The sequence below is a fragment of the Solanum stenotomum genome, chromosome 1 (assembly GCF_019186545.1).
Source record: "Solanum stenotomum isolate F172 chromosome 1, ASM1918654v1, whole genome shotgun sequence".
Taxonomy (NCBI): domain Eukaryota; kingdom Viridiplantae; phylum Streptophyta; class Magnoliopsida; order Solanales; family Solanaceae; genus Solanum; species Solanum stenotomum.
This window is the reverse complement of record NC_064282.1, coordinates 54,086,194-54,105,962: the sequence shown is the minus strand read 5'-3', so window position 1 is coordinate 54,105,962 and position 19,769 is coordinate 54,086,194. Positions and strand designations below refer to the sequence as shown.

Below are 19,769 nucleotides of genomic sequence, written 5' to 3'. Positions count from 1 at the left end.
TACATTAATGAGAGGTATTTATTTTCTGGTCGCTAAACCTTTTTCGCGACGAACAACTACCTGGTCCTAGATTATACTTTAGAGACGCAATAGTTAATCATTAGAGACGAGCAACTACCTGCTCTCTAATTGACCACCAATGGTCCTACAGCTTGATATCATAGAATTATACATTTCATCAATAAATATAAAATTGCTACCGAAGGTGCCAATACAAAAACTCGATATATGTATCCAGAAAGATAGAAATCTGATTAAGCTCAATAAATCAGTTTACATCCATTGTTGTTGGTTCCAACATTTTCTTAAAAAAATAGTTAAATAACATTCAGGGCTAGACTATGATATCAAGTTTTGCATGACATCCGTAGCAAAATAATGAGGTTGTGCATCTTCTAATCTTGCATCTTGGCTTGAACTCCAACCTTCAAAATATTCAAAATTTTGAAAAGATGATAAGTAACTATTTGTATAGTACGTGTAAATCTATCACTAGATTAGGTATACGACTCACCCCCAAAAGTAGTTTAAATTTCATCAAGTATTATCCAGATACATGAACAAAGCTGCAAAAATATAAGAAAAAATAATTAGAAAAGCCTTGAGATGCATTAACCAAGAATTAATCTGTTTCTAAAACCAAACAGAGGCAGAAATAAAAATTGGGCAAAAGTAAAAAAAAAACAGAGAAGCTGAGCAGCTATGCAGAAAATTAAAACAAGAGGCAGAAAATGTTGTGCGCAGCTGTGCAGAAAGTGTGTAAAAACTATAGGAAGAAGAAGTTGTGCAGAAGAAAAAAAACAGAGGATGAAGAGTTGTGCAACAATGGTTAATATAAAAAATGGAGGAAGAAGTTGTGCAACCGTAGTAATGTCGGAAACAAAGGAAGAAGTTGCGCAACTATGAAAAATTTAGAAATTAATGTATCAAGTTAAAAAATTTGCGTCTTTTAAAAAAAATGGTGACGCATCAGTATCTCACCCCATCGCCTTCTTAATGCCTCGTGCCTTCTCTAGCTCGCCATTTTCATCCCTATATTATTTTAATTTATTCAACACAGTAAGGTTACATAAGCAAATAAAAAGCAAATATCTTGATAAATGTTTGATATTGTAGTAATTTTAATCTAACCTATCGATAAAATACATCTCACGCCTTCTTTTTTTCAGCAACTAAATATCTTTATTACTCACGAGTAAGTTCATTACAGTGTCATAGCATAGTTAAATTACAATTTAGCTATCTAGATTAGTATACTTAAGCCTAATCTTAAGGTATAGCTCAGTAGATGAAACCACAAGCCCTTGAATTAGGACTTGAGTTCCACGGATAGCTCTTATGCCCTTGAATTAGAAGTTGAGTTCCATGGATAGCTCTAACGCCCTTGAATTAGAGTCGAGGTGCTAATGTTTACATGATTGCAATGCAAGTTGTTTACATGATTGCAATGGGAGCTTCTGTGTATTCTTTTTGGCGTGACAGATATAATAGGATCTTTTCGCAGGAAAGGAGATCTGAAGATTCTATTGTGAGGGCTGTTATACATGGAATTTATTATCAAGCAAATATGGTGCCTAAGTTATCCATTCATATTACTAGGCTTAAAACATACTCTATTTGAACCATTGCTAATTTAGAACCGAGTGTTGGTGTTTTATTATACATGAACTGAACCATTATCTATATCTTTTTGCGTTGTTAAACGCCGCTGCTAACATTCACCGATATATTATATGTGAAGCAAGGGATCCTCCCTTTTGATTCGTGGTCATTCCTAGGCCCTGGTTGACCCTCTGTGTCATACTTTTAATCCAACCAACTCAATCTACGATAATAACAGGGCAAAGAACAGGTCATTGATGCAACTGTTGGGAAAGCCAAAACTCTCGCATACCTATAGAGAGCAGAACAAGGTAGCCGACCTCTTAGCCAAGGAAAGGGCCAAGAAGCGATTATTTGAGCACACAAGGATTTTGCAAGTTCCTCTGATGTTCGCAAATGAGGCAGTTTGGGCAGATAAACTAGGAACTACTTATCCAAGGAAAATTTCTACTCATAATAGTAATCTGATAGCAACCAATGATACCATATATACAGGGAATAATACTATTCCCTTATTTTGTAATGATACTTAAGCTTCTTTGCTAATAATATTATCCAATTCACCAAAAAAAAAAAAAACATAACAGGGCAAAGAACTAATGCATGACTTCAGCCAGAATATTGAATTACAAGAAAAACAAAAAGTAAAGTAAAGAACTCTGTAAACAGTTTGCAGGAACGTAAAGAACTCTGTCAACAACATTTTGTATGAAAGTAAAGAACTTTAGTTTGATAAATTCAAGAACGTTAACACTGGCTCCATAAATTTTGTCATTCTATTTGACACAGAGCTATGACAAATGATTTTAAACACAACAACTAAACTAGTAGCTTGCGACTAAAAAGGCAACTAGTTGATAGTTGGTGTGAGATCATGAATTTCCCTGAGTTCTTAACATGTATGAAGATTCAAATGTGGCCCCTCCTATTTTGTTTTTCCATAAGATACAAATCCATATCTTAGTTGTTTAGTTACATGGAAGAAAAATATATTAGCTTTTCAAAATGACCAGTCAGTATAAAATCTGATTGTTTCAACACACAATATATTACAAATTTGAATATACTTCAAAAAATAAAGGAAACAACCAGATTGAATGAGTGAAGAAGAGTAACTAAACAAAACAAACAACAAATCGAATCTAGAAAAGAAAAATTAACTCGCGAAAGAGAAGGCATCCCTTAGATTCGAATAGATAGAAAATAAAGATTGAGGTAGAACTGTGATATGACCTACAACCTGATCCTAAAAGTCCAAATCTAGTCCCTAAAAGTCCAATTAAATGACATTAAGTTATATAAACGGTTATACATTAGTTTGTAATTAAGATGTTGAATATAGAAATGTGTATACAAGATTCCTTTTAGCCTACCCTGAGATAATACTAAGTTTTCATACCCAAGAAAAATTCAAACAGTATACGTTATTACATAAGATCATCTGAGACTCTATCTTGCGACTATACAAGATCACTGGTTGTACTTACTAGTTGGTGATCAGAGCTCTAACTCATTAACTCTAGAAGCTTAGTCTCTTTTCCTGAAAAAAAAATTCTGGTATTATCCTCTGCAGATAACAACAGGACCAAATCAGAAGGGTCTCAAGCTTTATGATCCAAGTTATCTTAACACGGAACCTTAGGTCATCAGTATGCTATAGATGGTGATGCCGGGATCCTTAGATATAGAGGTTACCCTATTAAATAGCTGGATGAGGGAAGTTCCTTATTGGAAGTGGCATACATTTTGTGCAAGTGTTTCTCATTATAATTGTATATATATTTAAACTTCTAATGTGCTGGCAGATTCATTTTATCGTGTCTGAATTGATTTCTATAAGGAGTAGACAATCTCTTGAAATTTGTCCTAAAAGTAGCTTAACTATTTATCAAAATGAATGATCAAAGCCAAAAATTGTAATAATGCGAAAGGTTTTCTTTTTAATAAAATGATAAATAAGAATAACAGATGTGCCCTCAAACCTATAGGTTGTATCAGTTGAATAGAATTAAGACTAGATGCGAACATTAACAAATAGATATACATTAAGGAATAAGCATGAAGTGGATCATCTTGAGAGCTTGTTATTGTTACAGAAAGGTGTGAAATTCTATTTTAAACATTGGAAGAAGCTGCAATGCTGTAAAACTTTTTTATTGGTCTATGAAGAGAGAAATTGCTAAGCAATTATGATGCACCTTCGTAGTTTGGGGAGTTTGCCCACTAGTTGTCTTATGTGGTCTATTTAAGAAATTTATCTTTGCTCTAACTTAACTACAAAAGCTAACTCAGAAGGCGAGGAATGCCCAAGAACATATAAAGAGACCTCTAGATAGACAAATGCTCCTTACTCGACTCCAAAAAAGAAGAAGAAAGAAATGGAAAATATCTTGCTCCATACGTCGAACTTCTCTGCTGGTTTATCCTTTCTTTAGTGTTTATTGAAACTTTAGTGTATGGCAATTTACCATCTGAGAACAAGCTGCCAGACTGGGAGATCACAGTTTCACAACATTCAACAGTTCCACAAGGACTCTTGATGAACTCGTACTTTATGTTTCTAAGAAAATTTTAGTTAGTTTTTATTTAGCTTTGACACTCGCAAATTCTTCCCATGATTTAGAAAAGAGGAGTTGGCATGTATCCTTTTTCTGTAAAGTAAATAAGATCCTTTTTCTGTAAAGTAAAAGAGCTACTTCACGAGCAAGAGAAAAAAAGCTACTTCAAGAGTAAGAGGTTCACAATGAGTTCAATCTATAGTGACGAAGAAAAGTATTCACTACTGTTTACAATACCTTCATTCACTCGTATTGCTACTTCAGTTCCAAAACATCAGCATTGAATATATAAACAAATATTCTATCCATGAAATAATTAGCTTTTTAAAAATCGATATGCAATATGTATACAACATGATTATCAAACTACGATTCTTTAGACACATAATACAGTAGAAACTTAAATATACTTCAATGTTCAAAAATAAAGAAAAATGTTCAGATTGTGCAAAATAAGAAGAGTAACTCAAATAAAACAAACAATAATCTCTAAAGATAAAATAATTGGTGGAAGAGAGGCATACCTGAGATTCGAGTAGATAGAGTAGAATTATTAGGGCAAAACTTCGATGACCTGCGCTTTCTCTGTTTTGAGAAAGCATAAATAAAAACGTTGAGAGTTCTGATAGTTGTTGTGCAGATCGACTCTAGCAGCTAGGGCAGAGTAAGTATCTTTACTTTGTGACCCAGATGAAAACATCGAGAGTTCTAGGAATTGCCTTGCAGATCTATACTAGCAGCTAGGGCAAAGTAAGAACTATGGGTTTAGTTTGTGACGATGGGTTTAGAAAGAGAGAGTTTTTGTGTTCTCTTTTAAGAATTTATTACTTTAGTATAATTTTGTGCCTAAGATTTCTTCAAAACAACACTTTTTATTTTTCCAATATTTTAATATTTTATTTTGCCACACTTTCTCCCGCATAAGACCCACAAATTTTAATTTAGGACCAGTTATTAATTTCTTTAGGGACTAGATTTAGTACCTTCCCAATAAAATATGGAATTAAGGACTAGCAGAAAATCTCGTCCCAATATATGTACTTTTAGAGATGAGATTATTAACTCGTCCCTAAATGTTGGTCTTAAATAAGGCTTTTTCTTGTAGTGTATAATAGACAAACACAATTATCATAATTAAAGACGAACATCACTATATACATATACAAATATAGAACAAACTGAAACGTTTTATATACGAATTATCCAATTGTATAAATGAATTTATACAAAACTGACCAATTTGTAAATAAATTGGATGTATTAAGCAAATTCTACAAATCAAAAGCTCAATAGAAAACATAAATATAGCTATGGAGCGCAATTATCTAAATTATAGCTATAGAACACTAATATGGATATTATCTTTGTCATACCTAAAATTTTCTCAATTTTATTTCTACATATGGGTCAAGCGACATAGAGTTTAAATAAATTTCAGACTTGACCCATTTAAAATCAACTAAAAATTAATTATGTAATAAATACCCACCAACTATATAACTGTAGTTAATCAAATAGTTCAAAATTCTTATTTCAAATTTATGAGAAGGTTCTTTTATGAAAGAAATAGATCTAGTGTTCAAACGACCTTACGGATCGTTATAGAGTCCGAAAATATACTATGTTTGCGATTATAAATGGTATGGTATCTGATTTGATAAGTGGTGGTTACTAGGTCAAGTTGTTGGCCGTGAGTGTGGTGTAGTTTAAATATGAGACTAATTATAGTTGTCCAGTGTTAGAACATATTTGATAAGGGGGGATTTGAGTCGTGTAGGAGGGTCTTATGTATGGTTTTTAAAAATGGGTTAGGGGTCAGGGTGTTGGCATGGAAAAGTGAGGAAGATTAATAGGTTGGTTAACCGAGTCAGTTATGCTTATGGATAAGAAGACCATCAATTACAAATTGAAGCACATCATTGTAATGATCTCCAGGTCATTTATGTGTTTATGCATCATGTTTTCTGTTTATAGCATTTTTTATAGCGATCCCAAGTCATTTGTGCCTTGCTAAGAGTTTGGTCACCTAGTCGTTCGTTCGGTTTTTATGCGAGTTTTAGTGTTTTGGAGCTTTTGAACCTTCAATGGTCATTTTTTATTAGAAGTTCAAGAATATGACTTCAGAATCCAATTTTAATGATTCCATCAACACCAAAAGGTTCATTTTAGGCTAGGAGCATGGTCGGGGCATGACTCCCGAGGCTTTCACTACGAGTCTGTGCGATTGGACATTTTAACTTTCAAGTTATAGCCTAATTTGACTTTAGTCAATATTTTGAGTAAATAATCTTGGATGAGAATTCATCATCACGTTTAGCTCTGGAATGTTGAGCTTGGTTTAGAACAACCCTTCGTTTTGATCCCGAGGCTTCCGGGCTAATTCTGAGCTCTCTTGTGAATTTTGGCTTAAAATGGAGTTTGGGGGTGGGACCTAATTTTTATCAAGATGACCTCATATGGAAAATTTGACTGCTCCATTGAGTCCGAAATATCAAATTTTGTAGGGTTTCATATCTCGTTTTGCATGCACGGGGTTCTAGACGAATTCGAAATGCCCCATCGGTGATTTTAAACTTGCCAAAACTAGCTGATATGCATCAATTTGTGCAGGCCTAAAATGGATTTCAGTTCACGGGCCCTTGGCCACGTTCATATAGGTCAGGCGACCTGAGAGCCACATTTTTGGGGCTTTGGCCACATTTTTGAGAGCTGCTTTCATGAGGTCCCTGCCGCTATTGTGGGGCCTCGGTTTCTTCTTGGCCGCATTCGCGGGGCCCTCACCGCATTCATGAGACTCACATTCATGGTGAACTCTCTCCATTCGTGATGAATAGAATCGTGAAGTCTTTATTTAAAAGACCAGACGCGAGGAAGCTTAGTTAGTGAAATTCAAATTGCGATATATCGCTCGTTTAGCTTGGAATTGGGTGATTTGAAGTCCCACACTTCAAAAATTGTGAAGCTTCGTTGCAGTGCATTCACAAAGTGTAGGTGAACCTCCATTTGAGGTGAATTTCTATTACAAGCTCCTGACCTTATTTCCTTTTGTGTTAAATTATGGAATTTGTGCATGTTGTTGTTTGCTGATCCGAACCCAGAATTGTGTTCAATTTTGGAACACAAGTTCGGGGCATTTTTTATGACCTATTAGCAGATTCAATTCCAAAGATTTTGATGCGGGTCTCACGATCACGGACTCCAAAATTGGTCTGTTTCCATTTTAAATATTTTGGAATCTCTATGTGATAGAGGGATTAGGTTATAATGTGATATGAGGAGACATGACTAGTAGGCTTGGAAGCCTTAGAGTGGAAATGTCGAATGTTTAATGGTAGAATTGGCAGCGGAGTAGGGTAGGAGACTGGCATTAAAGTGTACTAATTTATGAAAATTATACCTGACACGGTAAAAATAGGTGGATAAAGACTTGTGGTGGTATAATCTTATTATTGCATGTTCCTTAAGAATATCTAATTTATATTTTGCGGTAAGTTCGAATTGACGTATAATGCATATATATATATATATATATACACGTGTTGTTTGTTCCCATCTGCATGGATAAACCTTAAATTACAAATAAAGTCCTTCCTTTCAAAGAAGAAAAAAATAACGTAATAGATATGGAACTCAAAGTACATCATATCATTCTTAACTTAAAAGCATAAAAAATTAGATCTTTACATGTTTTTTAGCAAGTTACATAATTTCATCAGTAACTGTGAGCATGGACACATGGCTTAAAAAGCTTAAAAGATCTCTTTGGTAAATAATTTGATAACATGTAAATCTTAACACAACAAGGATAAGGTGAGGTCACTCATTCCAATGAAACTCACATTTAATATTTATAAACAGTTAATTAAATACTTTATAGACATGACTTTGTGAGAAAAGAACTTTAGTAAGAACAAGTCTTAACCCACTTTAAAGCTTTAACAACTTAGTCTACCTCAAATAATGAAATCAATACTTATCTTAATCTCAAGAAAATTTAATTCCGCCAAATTCAACTTTTGGCTAACCCAGTATTTGAGGTTCTTAATTTCTAAAGAATCGTTTGGTAGATTGATATGAAATAATTTGTTTATGTATTAATTTTCATTTAATTACTTGTATACGCCGTTTGGTAGGTAAATAGGAAATAATTTATATATATATATCATCAATACGACGTTTGATTGGCAATTTAGAAATTCGCATAACTAATAAGTTATGAGGGATTCTATGTATTATTTTATGCATGCATGATAGAAGGTTGAATAACTAATACTACATGTATAATTAAGATCATGAGAAAATCAAGTGAATATTATATCAAAAGACTCAAAACTTTGGGAGGAGCTCATATCTAAATTTTGGGATTGTTTAGAGGAGATTTGAGTTAGTTCATGAGATCAAAACAAATTGGTCTGCAATGTATATTTTATTGTATAGATAATGTATATCCATGGTATACTCTAGTGTATCAACAATTTATATAAATGTATATGCATGTTTGATATATAGTTATACATCATTTACAAATGAGTATATACCATATATATATATATTTGTCGACACAATACGTATACATATGGTCATTTTGTTGAAAATAATTGTTGTTGCTTATACATACATCGCTAAGTTTAGATTATTTTTTATGTAAATAAAAATTTAGCTATATTTGGTACAAATAAAAATTTATAATGTTTATTGTCAGCACTAACAAAAAAAAACAAAATTTGTAAATTTATTAAAAATTAATTGGAATTCTAAAAATAAAAATAGAAATTTCAAACACTAAAAAGAAAATTAAAAATAAAATTAAAAAAATATTTTTTAAAAAACCTCAACGTCGTGGTCCTTTTTTTGGAAAGGTACTTTTAAAATTTGAACCATCTAACTGCACATTTTTATTTAATAATAATGAAAAAAAAAATATTTTAACTGCACATTAACTTCCCACTTCTAACCTGAATAAAAGGAGTGGTTAGTGATAAAATATTCAAACAAACGGATAATTCTTCACTAATCAACGTAACTGTTTTCCAAAAATTTCATTATCCTTTTTGAAATTAGTTTATAAATAACGGAAAATTAAATAGTTTGAAATTGCAATTTAAGATTATAAAAAATAAAAAAAATTAATTAAAATTTTAAAAATATGTGTAAACTTACTCAGTAACCACCACAAAAAATAATTTTTTTAAAATAAAAACTGCAAACTCAAATAAACTATTTAGTTTACGCAAAATCTCTACATTGAAAGAAAATAATAAATATTTTTTTTTTCATCTATTAATTTGAGAGAGTGTACCAACATATTCTCTTAATTCTTTCATTCTTATTTATTTTTAATCATAATATATTTTTGAAACGTTTGTATAAGAAATATATAATTATAATATTTAGTTTTATCAAAAATATTATTTGATGATCGTGCGCATGCATTTATATGATTTGTTCCTTTAGTTATATAAAAATTTATGATATTAAGTATATTGCATGAAAAATATGATGATAATTATTATATTTTAATAAAATCAAAATGATTGTAATATATTTGAACAATTAAATAATTTTTAATAATCTCCGTGCAACGCACAGACACATATACTAGTATTAAATAAGAGTAGAAGAATAAAGTCACATCATTTCTTAGATTCGAAATTGCCAAAAGACAAAAATCAATGTAGATAGTAGGCACGGGGGACGGGGGGCTGTAGGTATTTGAATGAAGGGGGAAAAAATGAGAGGATGAAAAGCACTTAACTTTAGTGAGTTGGGGTTTTAATTTGTCCAATAGGGAGTGATCATGTAAAAAAATATAATAAAAAGGTGCTATGTTAGTTTTAATTGTAAAAATGAGCTAAAAAGTGTATAGAGGTGTATTTTTAGCTAAATAAATAAATGAAAGAGTATATTTTAATCAAAAATATTTTTAACTTTTTTCCGATTCAAATATATATTTTAATATTGTGGGGCGTAAATAGTAAAAGTCAAACAAATTATCTTTTGCGAAAAAAGGACCACTTTGAAATATCATTACTTTGAACTTTGATAAGAACCATATTAGGTGTGAATTATCATCCAATTTGCTTGGCTAAAAATTTCATGCTTTGACATAAATTAGTTTTCAACTCCTTTGAGATGCTTCCCCTAATCCCCTCTCACTTTTCAACTTTTGAATAAAGCAAAGAACGTCATCTTATTAGAAGTTATAAACTATTATTATTATTATTATTTATTTAAATATTATTTATCATTTCTTTTATTTCTCAAACTAGTAGTACTGTTTCTTTTTTCCCAGAAAATGAGGACTACATTAGTCGGAGGAATGCTTTTCGAATTTTTTCATGTTTGATTGATTAAAGTTTTTGAATAATATTTTCTTTACAAAAATAAGCTCTTTTGAAATGAAAAAAAATGATTTTATAACTAAAATAGAAAAAAAAAATCACAAGTAGCATTTCATATTAATTGTGCTCTACTCACCCATGGCCTCCATCCATCATTCCACACCGCTACCTTCCACCCTCACCTCCTATAGTATATTATTTTTAGATTAATACATTCTCTTTTACTTGTCATAATTTTTTTAGAATTAAACAGTATAATTTTTTATCAATATTTTACGATATATTTTTCATCACATAAAAATGATTAAATTTTAATTCATAATACTTTTCATATAATTTTTAGATCTCTAAATTTTAATTTTAAAGTATCAAAATGTTATTAAAATTTAAATATAAAAGCTAATCAAATTCACTCTCGATGATTGCATATACACTATCTTCTTCAAAAATTTCACATATAAAATTATGATAAAATATATTATTAAGATTCGTATTTAATACTTAATTTGTGTGTATGAATACGGCGACCAAAATGTAGAGATAAGGCATGGGAAATTGATATTTTGTACTCCATCGTGTGAAAAAATCTGTGTATTAAAAGCCTTACAAATCAAATAGTTGACCAGAATATGTGGTTAATGGTCAAACACGACAACAAATTATTTATTTTCTCAGTTTTATATTTGCTTAACTTTTGTTTTTATAATGTTCTTTAAAATAATAATTAATTAATTTATTTAAATAAAAATATCTATTTTTAATAGATGAGTTATTAATAAAATAAAATGGAGAAAGTACTAAACCATTAGTCTAAATCAATTGAGGACACTCCCTCTATTCCATTTTACATATACAATATGCATTTTACAAGCACTAATTAATTAATTGATTTGCTAATTATTCAATTTTACTTTTAACAATTGAAAAAAGGGTCAAAATGTCCTTAAATTATGTGATAGGAATAAAAATGCTCTCCGTTTATAGTTTGACTCAAAAATGTCCCTATCGTCAATATTTTGGTCTAGAAATGCCCAAATAGTTACTAAATGGGTCAAAAATACCCTTTTTTGAATAATTATATTATTATTTTTCCTTTTTAAACACATAAACTTCCTAATTAAAATATTAAAAAGAATCATGTTCTTTTAAAATCACTTTAACAAACAAAAATGTAGGAAATATTTTTCTTCTTCTTAATCTCCTTTTATCAGTTAAAATAAAATAATTTCATGTACCCTTTCGACATATAATATATGTCATATATAAAATATCATAATATATCCACCATTAATTTATATTTATATAACGATAAAAAATAATTATAAAAAAAATAAGAAATATTTTCATTTTTTTTTCTGAATTGAAGATAAACATTTCATAATTTAAAAAAATATTATTAGAAAAAAGAATGTGTTAAAAAGAAAATAAATAATATATTTATTTGGAAAATGAGTATTTTTGACCCATTAAATAACAATAAAGACATTTTTGAACCAAAGTATTGACGGCAAGGGGATCTTTGGACCAAACTATATATAAACGAAGGACATTTTTATTCCTTTCACATAGTTTAAGGACATTTTTGACCCTTTTCCCTTAAAAACTTAATCTAAGTACTACATATATACTGAAATTTGAGAAAATGTTACTTAATAATAATGGTTTTCGGGAAAAATAATTAATCTTCCTAATTTTTTAGAGTGATTAAATAAAATGAAAAATATTCATTAATATACTGAATAAGTAAAATAAAATGCTGGATTAATATATCTCTTCGTCCCTTTCACAATAAGTATTGAAGACTCTTTCGTGTAAAATTCTATTTCCTCATGAGATATTTGTGGTTTTAGCATAATAATTTTTAAAAAAATATTTGATGTATTAAAAAAATTGTTAAGTTTCGTTTCTTCTTTCAAATCAACCCTTACTTTATAATCAATGCTGGTATTAAATATCTTCCTTAATTAAGAAGTGTTTTTTTACCGATAAAGTTCGAACTAAATTTAGATTCGCATTGGACAGTTCCACATTAGGTGGTAAAGCGCTCCGGGCAACAAAAGACTCTTTTTGCCCAATAACTATATAAACATATACTCCCTCTATCCCTAATTACTTGTCCACTTTTGAATTGACACATCAATTAAAAAAATAATTAATAACATAGTGAGTTTACCATTTTACCCCTATTAATTATGAAGTGGATGAAAAGTTCTACATTTTTCAAAGTAATTAATTATTTAATTGAGGGTATAATAGGTAAAAAAAATGTTCTTCCTTGATTTGTCAAAATGGACAAGTAATTAGGGACAACTATAAAAGGAAAAATGACAAGTAATTAGGGACAGAGGGAGTATTACATTTTGACCTAACCTGAGACCTCTTAATTAAGAAAGAATGAGTACTTACCACTCCATCACAATCTTCGTTGGTAATTAAGAAGTGTTTTGCATTATTCTTGATCAACTGACGCTATTTGTTTAGAATTTTCAAATTTCAGGTTCGATTATTTGGTAATTGGTAGTTAAAATTTTAGATTTTGATTTGGTAATTTAGTAATCAGTAAATCAAACTTCGATTCAGTATGGTATTCGATAATTCTATATTGAAGTAGTAGTTGATTGTTTTATAAAGTTAATACTATTGTTCCAATTATATCTATTTTTCTATGTGGAGGCACAATATATTAGAAGATCAAGAAAAGCAATTTGGCACGACTAAAAGACATATAAGTATTTGGGTTGTTTATCTTTAGTCTTTAACTTTTTCTTTGAACTTGTATTAATAAAAAATAGATATGTTGATATATAACTTTCATTAAGTAAATAATTTGATATTCAGAAAATACTGAATGTCAAATAGTATTAATGTTTCATACAAATTTCCGAATACCGTAATTCTGAAAGTTTACTCCCTGAATACCATATCGATCGAATACCAAATTACCGAATATCAAATTATCAAAAATTTCAAATCGATTCTCGGTATTTTATGCTCAACCCTAAATGACGCCACTAGTTTGTCAATGAAATACAAGATCATTAATAATAGTGACGAATTTAGAATTTTCACATAAGAATTCAAAAAAAACAAAAATAGAGTGTTTGAATTTGAACTTGAAAACTTAAAATACATTTTGAATCATACAATCACTGAACCAACCTCTAATATTTTTGAATTTAGGGAATTTGAATTTTCTTTATATATATATAAATAAAATTAAAAACTATCTAATATAAATAATGTAATTTTTCATCGCCATACGGCTAGATCCGCCCTGACTAGCATTTCAACCACATTTTACCAAAAAAAAATAAAAAAATAGATGTTATAGTTATGTTGAGCTTTCCCAGCTTGTATTCATTGTCCCTTTCTAGTCGTTGCGCAGCATTAAAATGACATTCATATAAAATGGTCCCTCTTGTCTCTTCCTTTTAACATTTTTCCTAATCAACTCAATAAATCATCTTCATCTCAAATTTTTTATGATATTAGCTTTTTTATATCACGTGGTTAATTTCACTACGTAAAAGTTTCGATATTATTATTATAACATAAAAATGAATTACAAAATCATTTGAAAAATTGATGTTATATATAGTCATTTGTATCTTTTGAACGGTTTACGCATACTCTCTTTGTCCCTAATTACTTGTCCAATTTTGAATTGGCATATCTATTAAGAATACAATAATTGATATAATGAATTTACCATTTTACCCATATTAATTATGAAGTGAATAAATTAAAAACTTAAGATTTTCAAGAAGTTCTACATTTTTCAAAGTAATTAATTGAGGGTATAATAGGTAAAAAAAAATTGTCCTTTCTTGATTTGTCAAAATGGACAAGTAATTAGGGACAACTAAAAAAGAAAAAGTGGACAAGTAATTAGGGACAGAGGGAGTACTTCCTTCGTCCAACAATAATTGTTCATTATACTAAAAATAGTTGTTCAACAATATTTGTCCAATTTAGAAAATCAAAAGATAATTTATCTTTTGTGTCTATTTTACCCTTGCTATTAAATATTATTTATCATCTAACACATTTTTCAAAACATTAAATTTAACAAAGTTAAAGAAAAAATCGTAATATTACCAAATTCCCAAAATTGAAAATTAAGAGATTGAGAATTTAATATCGATTCAAGTAAAGATATTTTCGTTAAGATCAAATAAGGAATTGTACATTTTATCACCCATAATATAGTGGTATTATTGGTTCCCACACCTACGATTAGAGACTCCAAAAATATGAACGTTAAAATAAAAATAGAGTAAACCTTTATCTTCTACTGCATGTACAAGCTAGTGTTTTTGTGACATCACTAATCATAAAGTAAAATATTTTGATTGACAAAATGTAATTTCATGATTTTATTATTATTCTAAAGTAGTTTGTGTAACGCTTAGTACCAATAAGTGAAAATAATCCTTTTATCTCTTTTTATGATATTGTTGGATTTAATATAAGAGTTTAATATATGTTTTTTTTATCATATATATCAGCAATGATAAATTAATTAACTCTATTCTGATTTATTAAGTGATTAAGATGTTTATCCAATATAAAATGGTGTTAGTATCAATTTAATTTCACTCATTCATCCTTGTTTTTAAAAAAGAGTTAAACAGAGAAGTATTATGCTCCATAACTCATAATCAAAGTTGGCGTTTTTTTTCTTTATTATATTTATTGTCAACTAATAATAATAACGGAAAGTGAAATGTCAAGCATGACCGCTGATGTAATTAATACGACATTACTGCTAATCTATTCCGAAATATCGAAAAAAAATATCTATTTTAATTTATTTATCTTATTTGTTTTGACAACTTTTTAAATTTTTAACTCTAGCATGTACCTTATTTAACATCATAAAATTAAGGGATAAGGGTCTGAAAAGTATCTCAACTTTGGTCGGATTTTCTATTGCGATACTAAACTTTCATAAGGATCTATTACCCCCTAGATTATTTAATATCGTATTTTTTACCCCCTGAACTATTAATAGTGTATTCTAAAGGTATATATGTGCCCACGTGGACACATTACTATTTATAATTTTGCATTATTTTTTATATCCACGTGGACAAATATATATGTTTAAAATACGGTATTAAATAGTCTAGGGAGGTAATAGGTCCTCATAAAAGTTTAGTATCGCAATAGCAAATTCGACCAAAGTTGGGATATTTTTCAGACTCTTATCCCTAAAATTAATATATATATATATATTTGTGTATATAACAACTTTTTTAAATATTCTGTTATACCAAAATCAAACGAACAAATTAATCGAGAGGAAATAGAATAGTACAGACTATTGCAATTTCCAGTTGTCAAAATATGTGATAATATTAGAAATTTAGATTAGTCAAAAAGATCTCTTGTAACGTAAATCCAAAAAAATAAATGTGAACGTCATATGTGGCCTACATTAAATATTAATTGGTTTTCTTTCCAATTTATTCATACAGCTAGCCGATCGGCATCTCCCTATGTATTAAATTACACTATAGTCCGAAAAAAGGTTCAATACAAGCCTTTAATTGGATAATTATACTAATATTACATTAAATAGGGTATACATATAGTTTATTTATACTTGGATAGGAAAGGTTGTGTCCGTATGAGTTCAATACATGTTACTTTCTTTGATTTAATTTATATGATATTGTCAATTAAATTTTTTATTTATTTTTAAAAATATTTAAAGTTATTAATTATTATGATTTATAATATTTTTTATGATATTTTTCAAATAATATATATATGTTATCTTATTGTTTCAATGATTTTTAAATATTTTATATTGTTAATCATTATAATTTATAATGCTTTTTACGTAATTTTCAAATAAAATATTTATTACTCTTTCTATCTCAATCTATGTAACACTGTTAGAATTTCAAGGGTCGACCAGTCTCAATTATTATGATTTATAATACTTATATATATACTGAACATATTAAGTTATTCATTATTGTAATTTACAGTACTTTTAACATAATTTTTAAATATATAACATAATAATTAAAAAGAAAAGTAAAACAAATAAATCAAAACGAAAAGAATACTATGGCCCCCACACCCGCGCCTTCGGTTACAATCACAAAGCTCAAACAAACATATTGTATCATAGTTGTGTGCTTATAGCCTCTTATATATAAGAGAATTTCAATTAATATTTTTTTTCTTATATATAGTATATAATTACTCAACTAACTTGCACTCGTGTATTTGATACAAATTAGGAAAGCAACCTACTAATACTATATGATATAAAATGGGTCAAAAATTGTAGATTAAACTGTGAATTTTTCATTTGTTTTTATATTGTTAATATAATTTTATATTCCACCGTGTTATCTCCAACCCAAAACCTCACACGTCGAGCCACTAATCTAATAATAAAAGCCAAAAAAGTCATATATACAACTAGGCACTAGCTTCTTTTTCACACATATTTTAATTTCTACATACCTTATTTTATATCCCCACTTGACTTTCTATCTACTATATATAAACCCTTCATCACCTTCATAATAATAACAACACCTCCCATATTCACATTTTTTTTTATTATAGCTTATCTTGATTATAATTATAATATTATGGAGACAGAAAGTTATACAAATGGAGGAGGTGTTGCAAAAGAAATTGGGATTGCTAATAAGCAAACCATAAGAGGGAATGATTTTGTCTTGAGATTTTTGGCATTTGTACTAACACTTGTGGCTGCCATTGTGCTTGGAGTTAGCAAACAAAATGAGCTTGTGCCTGTCCAATTGGTACCAACTTTGCCGCCTATCAATGTTCCGGCTTCCGCTAAGTGGAGTCACATGTCCGCCTTTGTGTAAGCATTTAATTTTGATCGTGAATTCAAATATGAAATTTTTATTTTTTGAAATAGAATTTTATGTGTTTGGAAATTATATGAAAGTATTATAAGGGATGATAATTGATAATTTTTAAAAGACGATGAAAATATTACGGTAAAAAAGAATTTATTTGACTTTTGAAATTCTAAGAGAACAACGGAGGGAGTATCTTTCGTTTGGTATTATGATATTTTTTATCTAAAAGAAATACAAATATGACAAGTTATTTTTGCTACTATAAGCTAATTTTGTATATGTAATTATACTTTAGGTAAATCTCATGAATAAAAGATGCAAGAGGCAATACTCTCGCCATTTTAAAAAAAAATATATATTGGAGATTTATTTTACTAAATTAATTTTATTAATTCTGTTTCCAGAATTTATATTTGGCTGCTACTATCATTTTATGTTATTATTGATACTCTTTTTATTTCATATTAATTGAATTTTCTGAGACTTCTTTTATTGTTCGAAATAATTGAATTGTTCAAAATTCAAGATGGATGTTTTGGATTTTTTTCCCATATTTTCCCTTTCCTTTTATTGAAGTGTGATACTTTCTAAGAGATAAACTGCATTACTTAGAAAGTTATATTTATGATTTTACAAAGGACAATAGTGAAAAATATGGGTTTAAATTATGTCTTTTCTTCTCACAAATTTAGTTGATATGAAATAGAGGGAGTAATAAAGATAATATTGGGGAAAAAATCTCGATTTGATAAATTGAATAAGTAAAAAAATTATATTTTTAATATAAAGGTCAAATAAGATGAAACGGAGGGAGTACGTATTGTTTTGGCAAGAAGTAAATGAATTGGCAGTTAGATCGTCGACAGGCAAAAATATGTGATGGCAACAAATATCTTGCCTACCTAAATTAGACTTTTTCTACTCCCTATTAATTACAAATGTTATTGGAAGATAGTGACTCATATTAATATTATCGTTGAGAATGAAATGTTAGTTGGGTTTATATAATTTATTATATAGTTGGTAAATTTTCAATATTATTATTTTTTTTAAAGTGTTTTGATTGGTGTAGACGGTATAAATATTTCTTGTACCGTTTTTGACTCAAAACTAGTTTTGATTTGGGTCATATTGATGCTTCCCAATTGAGCCTAGCTACTAGATAATATCAAAATTTTAATTAAATATTACTATGTGATTGAAACAAGAGTGTTAATATTATATAATTAATGAGTATTAATTTTTTGTAAATTTTAAAATAAATTTCAGGTACTTTGTGATTGTGAATGCAATTGCATGTGCATATGCAGTTATCTCCTTAGTCCTTTCGTTGGCAAATAGAGGAAAAGCGAAATGCCTCTCTCTAACAATCATTCTCTTCGACCTCATCATGATGGCTCTTCTCTACTCCAGTGTCGGAGCGGCCGCAGCTGTCGGCCTCATTGGATACAAAGGGAACACCCACGTCCGGTGGAACAAGGTGTGCGACATGTTTGGTAAATTTTGTGGACAAGTCGCGACGGCAGTTGCCATTTCACTTGTTGGTTCTATATTGTTTTTGTTGTTGGTGTTGTTTGCTATGTTGAACCTCCATAAGAACAGTCGTCATTAGCAAGTTGGTTCGAACACTATCGTTAAAAAATATTTGTCTTGTAAAATAGTTTTTCTACATACGAAGTTTTATTGTATTGTATTAGATAACTAGGCTATGGTGTTTTCTTTGCGTGTTTGGTAAATCATCATTTGTAGACCTAAGTGTGTTGCATTTCTGGTTTCAGTAAATATAGTAGCTTTATTAAATTTGTTTAATTTATGTATATTCTTGAAATTGGAAGTGTGATTTTAATTACATCATCATATATTAATCTTTTTATCATAAGGATACCACAATGTAATATAATGATCTTGATGTTACAATTTGAATTACAAAGTCATAAGTTGCAAATTTGAATCCAAATGATCACACTAATTGAATGGGCCTCCTGTTCCCCACTTAACTCTGTATATATAAAATAAATAGATTTCAATTACACACATATTTGATGATGTTCCAACAAGTCACAACTTTGACCTATTATACTTAAGGCGTTGCATGTTTGGTTTGGTTAGATAAAAGATAATAATTTTGAGATTAAGTGTGAAATTAGTTTATCCGGTACACTCGATGAAATTGTTTTAACAATTACAAATCTTGCGGCAACATTTAAATAAATAAATCTCTCACTCAATTTAGATGGATTACTCAAAATGAGAATGCAAATTCAGGGTTAATAAAAATGATTAATCCAATTTTTTATTGTTGTTTTACGAAACAGACCGTTAATTTAAATAACTTTACATCATCATTGGTGTTGTAAGTTTTAAGTTATGAAGTTGACCTTTTCAATTTAATTTAGAACTGATTTTAT

The 19,769-nt window shown here is 29.2% G+C and overlaps 1 protein-coding gene and 1 long non-coding RNA gene across 2 annotated transcripts; one reads left to right on the top strand and one right to left on the bottom strand.

Moving 5' to 3' along the window:
- Positions 1-201: 201 nt before the first annotated feature.
- On the bottom strand, positions 202-4,955 carry LOC125874934 (uncharacterized). Its single transcript, XR_007447329.1, has 4 exons — positions 4,685-4,955; positions 982-1,032; positions 515-566; positions 202-425 (listed from the first exon to the last, which is right to left on the bottom strand). It is a non-coding gene; the product is annotated as an uncharacterized LOC125874934 (long non-coding RNA).
- Positions 4,956-17,043: 12,088 nt separating this feature from the next.
- On the top strand, positions 17,044-19,312 carry LOC125874901 (CASP-like protein 1E2). Its single transcript, XM_049555952.1, has 2 exons — positions 17,044-17,360; positions 18,631-19,312. The coding sequence occupies exons 1-2, from the start codon at positions 17,119-17,121 to the stop codon at positions 18,971-18,973; spliced, it is 585 nt and encodes a 194-aa protein (XP_049411909.1). The 5' UTR covers positions 17,044-17,118; the 3' UTR covers positions 18,974-19,312.
- Positions 19,313-19,769: the final 457 nt, after the last annotated feature.